The sequence below is a fragment of the Choloepus didactylus genome, chromosome X (assembly GCF_015220235.1).
Source record: "Choloepus didactylus isolate mChoDid1 chromosome X, mChoDid1.pri, whole genome shotgun sequence".
Lineage (NCBI taxonomy): Eukaryota > Metazoa > Chordata > Mammalia > Pilosa > Megalonychidae > Choloepus > Choloepus didactylus.
This window is the reverse complement of record NC_051334.1, coordinates 177,787,703-177,794,279: the sequence shown is the minus strand read 5'-3', so window position 1 is coordinate 177,794,279 and position 6,577 is coordinate 177,787,703. Positions and strand designations below refer to the sequence as shown.

Here is a 6,577-nt window from a genome sequence, read left to right as displayed (position 1 = left end):
ATTGTTGTAATGTACATTATGTATGTAAAACACCTGGCATGGCACTTGCAGAAGTTGGATCTTTAATGATTGGCGGTTGTTTCTGATAATATTTTTGACCCAAGACCTACCACCCTCTCCTCTGGGAATTTTTTTTGTTATCCAGGACATCTCAGAGAATATGCAGCTCAACAGGACATGGAGTACTAAATCAGCCTCAAATGCTGCCTGGTAAATAAAACTCAGTAAATTTTCCATTGCTGAGGATATATTATTATTTAATGTGGGTGTGGGGGAGTCCTCCCCAGCCAGCTGCAAATCAAAGCTCCTAGAATACAAGTCAAAGGACAACTCTTGCCCTCCCTCCCAGTTCCAAAACCCTATATTCATTCATTTTGCCCTTACCAATAATCTAGCCCTTGCTTAGTTTTAGCCAAATTATATGTAAAATAACCTAATTAAAATGTCATTTTAAGGGAGTGATCTCTGGCTCTCCCAGGCCAGGGAAAATCATGCCAGCCTGGTGGCTTCTGGACACCACTTCTAGGAGTATCACCATTATTTCTCAGGAAAGACTTGCAGATGACATGATAAAACACCTAATTCCTGTACTGTCAACTGCACTGGGTCAAGAGCACAGGGCACCTTTCATACCTGCCCCCAGTGGCGATTGCTCTCTGGTTTATCCATGATCCAAAGTAATTGCTAAGTGCAAATTTTGCATTCCAGGCTTTTCTCTCAACCATAAGACACACCATCAGAGAGTCTGCCCCCTGCTCCACCAGTTTAACTTAAAAGTAACTTCCAATGAAGGAACTGTAGCTTCCCAAAGTCACAAAACTTGTTGGCTCAGGGTATTTACACTTGCCAGCTCTCATCTGGAGCTCCTACCTCAACACTTCTTATTTTAACTTGTTCTTTGGGTATTAGAGGATATCTCACCATCTTCCACATCTGATTACTGTTCCTAGACTCTACCATGCTATGGGCAGGGTTTGTGTCTTGTTCATCCAACATTTTCCAGTGCTTTCCAAAGAGCAGATGCTCGATTAATGGTTGAGGATCAAATAAGAACAAATAAGCCAGTGAGCAGGGGCTCTAATTTATTAAGATTTAATTTATCCTACATTCTCAAATAAGCAAAGCAAATCCAAACATATATCTTTAATTTTAAACAATAACAGACTAAAAGAAATATGAGAATTAACCACCATTATACATTTTTTACACATTTCCAAGGAAATGTCTATTCCAATGTTATCTTGCTTCAGATCTCAAAATAAGATGGAACGTTTCCAATGTGTTCTACAAAATAGCAAGACTCTTTCTATTAAATCTGATAAACAGCAATAAAGGTACAACAACCAATATCATTTTATGAATTTAGAGTCTCAAGCTAATAAACCTTCTATTAAAAGGAACATTTGAAAAATACCCAAAAGAAAAAAATATATAAACCTCCAGGCCACCCATATAGAAGAGGGAAAATAGATGTTATACACTGTGTTCTCCAGGCCCTGCCCTGACTCTCCAGGACTTAGGAAGATGACTCCCTCTTCTAACACAGTGAAGAATCTCCCTCAGTCTTCACTTGTGCCAGGAGATGCTGCTGGCCAACACAGGGCAACAAACTTGGCAGCAGTACTATCTGCAGGGGCAATTCTAACCTGGGCTCTCTCTTCCTCATCTTTCAAAGCCTCCTCATACCAGGTAGAGAAGGTACTGGGGTGAGTCCCATTGACCTTGGCAAAAAACTCCAGAACCTTCATCTTGCTGATTTCCTTATGGGCCCTGGGACCCCACAGGAACTCAAAGCGAGGAGGATCACTGCCAGACACCTGCCGGTACTCTAGATACTTTTCCTGCACCAAATCTCTGGTGAGGAGCTTCCTGGGTTCCCCATAGATGAAGTGCTCCCTCCCCTCACACACTCCCATCATATTCAGTAAATCCCAGACCTCCTCCTCAGGGGCACAGTTGCCCTCCATGAAGATCACACCAAGGATAATTATCAGAAGGCCGATTTTGGGCATGCCCTGGTCACCAGACAGCATCTCATCATAGGTGAGAATCAGTGAGTTGACAAGGATATAGGAGTGGATGGTGGGGTCCACTTCCTTCACATCAATGCCACAGATCACCTCCATGCACTTAGAAGCTTTCTTGAAGATCAGAGGGAATCTGTTCTTGCACCTCTTGAGGACAACCTTCAGCATTTCTTCCTTTGTGACGGGCAACTTCAGTCTGTACTTGATGAGCAGGAACTTCACCAAATTGGACACTTCCTCATCTAGTGGCTCTTTGGTTGAATCTGTTGATTCTTCACTGCTTGAGCTCTCATTTGATATGCTCAAATAAGTGGTGGAGAGGGAGAAAGATGGGGGGGGGGAGGCTGACTGAGTACTCTGGGGAGTACTTGGTACCACAGCAGCAGGCTCCTCCACCTCCTCAGGGGTGCCTGGGGTCAGAGGAGAGGAAGGAGAGGAGGGAGAGGAGGAAGAGGACAGCAAGGAGAAGTGGAAGGAGGAAGTAGGAGAGGAGGAGCCCTCCTCCTCCTCAGCTGCAGGCTCCTGTGCACCCAGCAGGTGCTGTATCTCAATTTGGTCCTGAAGATCTTGATCAAGCATGTAGCGTGGACGCTTTGGAGAGAGAGACATGATGACTGTGGTCAGTGGGCAGCAAGCAGGAGTGTGGGCAGGAGGGCAGGTGATGGAAACCCACAGGCCTGGGGGAGAGAGGGAGAGTGCGAGTGGCCTCAGGTGAGAAACTCAACCTTGTAAGCTCTAAGGAAGGCAGACTTACAAGTCTTCTCTTTAAATGGTGCTTGAGGGCCTCACAGGTCTCCTGTGCTCCTGGCTGGCCTGCCCCTAAGAACCAGAAGGAGGAGATGAGAGGGCTCCTCAGGATACAAGGCTTCCAGGGCTGACAGTAGGGTGAGTGGGGTCAAGTGCTGTGGGTCCCCTCTGTTCTGGGGTGGGTGGTGGCCATGGTAGACATTCAAGGGTCTCACCTTGACTCCTGGCAGTGCCTGGGCCTCCTCCACTCTGCTGACCTGAGGACACGTGCCTCAGACCAGGGCTTTCAGCTCCCGGTTCCTTGAATCCCTGGAAGAAGAACTGGGGGGAGATTGGGATGCCTCAGGCTGCAGACTGCAAGCAGAGTCCTGCGTCTCCCAGCACTGACACAAGGCACAAGGCCTTGGAAGGTCCCCACTGTCTGGGGTAGATGGTTCCCTCAGTGTTCACTTAGGGTCTGCACCTTTCCCCTGGCAGGGCCTGGGCCCCACCCCTCTGCTGACCTGAGGCATAACTCTCAGAATAACAGTTGACATTCCTGAGACCCCAGAGGAGGTAGTGAGGGGATGCCACACCCTACCAACCTGACCAGGGCCTTCCAGGGCTGCAAGCAAAGGCTGGCTGCACTCTGAGGCAGGCCCAATCTGTCCTGGAATATGGGGGTGTCTCTTATGTCCTCACATTGATACCTGGTAGGATCTGTGAGTCCTTCCTCTGCTGCCCTGAGTCTGTCCCCTCAGACCAAGGCCCTCACCTCCCTGGGACCACCAAGAAGGAAACAAGGTCACACTACATGTGGCTACCATGTCTCAGGACCTCCCAGGGGTGTCAGCAGGGAGGGGAGGAGTGGGGGCCCCTGTCTCCTAGGGTGGGGTTCCCTCAGTTCCTCCATCCAAGCCCCCAATTTCCCTGAGACTCCAGATGAGTTAGAGGCTCTGCCTGATAGCCTGCTTGGGGCCCTTACAGGGCTGAGAGCAAGGGCAGGTTTCTGCGGGTCCCTCTCTAACTAAATGGGAAAATCCCTTAGTTCTCTCAGGATCCTCACCCTGACGCCTGTCAAGGCCTGTGACCCCTTCCCTCTGCCGACCTGAGTCCGCCGCTCAGGTAAAGCCTCACCCCTCACAGTCCAAGGCTGACGTCAGGAACTGTCACATCCGGGGACCCTGGCTGGGGCCTTCCCGAGCTGACAGCAGGGGCATGGGTGTGGGGCGGGAGCTGGATTCTATGGGGGCCCGTGTTCTGGGGGGAGGGAACCTCAGTTCTCCTCGTTATGCATATTTACTCCTGACAGTGCCTGGGGCCCCCTCGTTCTGCTGAACTAAGGAGGCGTCCCTCAGAACAAGGCCTCCATCTTCGTGAGTCTCCCCCCCGACACACACACACACACACCATGAGGAAATGACAGGAAGGGCCCCTCTGAGAATGCTGCTCGGACCTCGCAGGGCTGCCGGCAGGGGCGGGTTTCCGTGGGCCCCACTCTGCCTGGGTGGGAAGCGCCCTTAGTTCTCTCAGGGTCCTCACCTCGATGCCCGGCAGGGCCTGGGACCTCCCTCTCTGCTGACCCGAGTCCGCCCCCTCAGACGAAGCCTCACCCCCTCACACCCCAAAACGGGAGTCAGGAACCGCCACATCCGGGGACTCTGCCTGGATCCTACCGGGGCTGAGAGCAGGGTCCACTATCTCTGGGGTCCCCTCTGTCTGGGTGGGAGGTCCCTTCAATCCTCTCTCAGGGTCCTCACCTCAATGCCCGTCGGGACCTGGGACCTCCCTCTGCTGACCCGAGTCCGTCCCCTCAGATGAAGCCTCACCCCCTCACACTCCAAGGCGGGAGTCAGGAACCGCCACATCCGGGGACTCTGCCTGGGTCCTACCGGGGCTGACAGCAGGGTCCACTGTCTCTGGGGTCCCCTCTCTCTGGGTGGGAGGGCCCTTCCGTCCTCTCTCAGGGTCCTCACCTCGATGCCCGTCAGGGCCTGAGACTCCTCCCTCTGCGGACCTGAGTCGGCGCCCCCTCTGGCGAAGCCTCACACCCCAAAGCTGACGTCAGGAACCGCCACATCCGGGGACCCTGCCTGGGGTCTCCCAGGACTGACAGCAGGGAAGGGGGTGGGGGGGGATTGTGTGTGGGCCCCTGTATTCTAGGCTGGAAAGGAAATTCAATTTTCCTCAAGGTATGCATAGTCACTCCTGACAGCTCCTGAGGCCTCTCCCTTCTGCCGATGCTTCCCTCAGGCCATCAGGAGGGGAAGGGCCCCCTGAGAATCCTGCTCAGATCCTGCAGGGCTGCCGGCAGGGGCGGGTTTCCGTGGGCCCCGCTCTGCCTGGGTGTGAAGCTCCCTTAGTTCTCTCAGGGTCCTCACCTCGATGCCCGGCAGGGCCTGGGACCCCTCCCTCTGCTGACCTGAGTCCGTCCCCTCAGACGAAGCCTCACCTGCTTCGGACCCCAAGGCGGAAGTCAGGAAGCACCACATCTGGGGACTCTGCCTTGGGCCTACCAGGGCTGACAGCAGGAGCGCATTTCGGTGCTCTCTCGCTGCCTGGGTGGGAAGTTCCTTTAGTCCTCTCTCAGGGTCTTCATCTTGATGTACGGCAGGCCTGGGACTCCTCCCTCTTCTGACCGGAGTCTGGTCTCCTCAGACGAAGGTCCTCACCTCCCTGAGAACCTCCCCTTCCCCCGTGGAAGTCAGGATCTACCACATCTGACCACCATGCCACAAAGCCTCCCGGTGCTGACAGCGGGTGCAGAACAGGGCTAGACCTCCATGTCTTCTGTGGTTATGAAGTCTTCTAAGTCCACTGTCAGGATCATCACCTTCTGGCTCTGCATGACTTGAGTCTTCCCCTCAAACCAAGGCCCCCACCTGGCTGAGACCGGCGAGTTGGAAATGAGGGAGAGTGTGCTCAGCCTGACAGCCCAGCCTGCGGTCTCCCAGTACTTACATCGGGTTGGTAAGGGATTCTGTTTGGTCTCCTCTGTTCTGGAGTGGGGGGACCTCTCAGGCCTCACTTTTGAGGCTCCCCATCTTGGCTCCCGGCTCCTTGGTTAAATACTCTCTGGGAGCTGCCCACTTCCTGCCGACTCTGAGCATTTGCCCAACTGCAACTCTTGCAGAGAAGGGTTTTGGGTCCCAGGCTAGGTGCTAGATGGGGTATCTGCAGTGTCCATGACTGGTGGGGGACTGTCAGAGAAGAGTCACACCTCCCCATGGGGTCTTTCCCTCAACCACACTTAGACATTGGGAACCTTTTGTTCCAACAGGTTTATTCTCTACACGAAAGAGGCTGAGCAGTGTGATTTGGGGAGGTCCTATTCTTTTGAGATCATCTAACATTACATTGTCCAGTGAAGTGATTTTGATTTTTGTAACACTCATTCATAGTAAGAAATATATTTTACATGTCTACCAAATGTGTATGTAGAATTATATATATACATATATAGTTTCATGAAAGAATACCTACCCTTACTATGCATGATTCATTAAGGTACTCCCTATTCTACTTCTATTCCATTCTTCAGATACTATTGAAATATACATATAAAATTTTCTGTACACATTGATGTGATCAAATATTTTGTCTCTTCAAATTCATTAATGTAGGGAATTACTATCAAAAGTATTTTCTACCATTAAATCATATTTTCATTCCTTGGACACAGGCTGTTTGTTCATTTAATTCACTGCTGTGTTGGATATGCTAACAGTTTATTGAGGATATTTGCTGCTATGTGAGTGAGCTTGACTTAAGGGTTCTTTTCATTGGGGGGGGGGGGGGTTGTAATTTTGTTTTTGAGTCCAGGA

At 51.5% G+C, this 6,577-nt stretch overlaps 1 protein-coding gene across 1 annotated transcript; it reads right to left on the bottom strand.

Annotated features, from left to right (window-relative positions):
- Window positions 1-1,559: 1,559 nt before the first annotated feature.
- Window positions 1,560-5,245, bottom strand: LOC119522490 (melanoma-associated antigen 10-like). Its single transcript, XM_037820927.1, has 4 exons — window positions 5,206-5,245; window positions 4,730-4,797; window positions 2,990-3,095; window positions 1,560-2,704 (listed from the first exon to the last, which is right to left on the bottom strand). Exons 1-4 carry the CDS (start codon window positions 5,243-5,245, stop codon window positions 1,560-1,562), a joined length of 1,359 nt encoding a protein of 452 aa, XP_037676855.1.
- Between the last annotated feature and the right edge of the window lie 1,332 nt (window positions 5,246-6,577).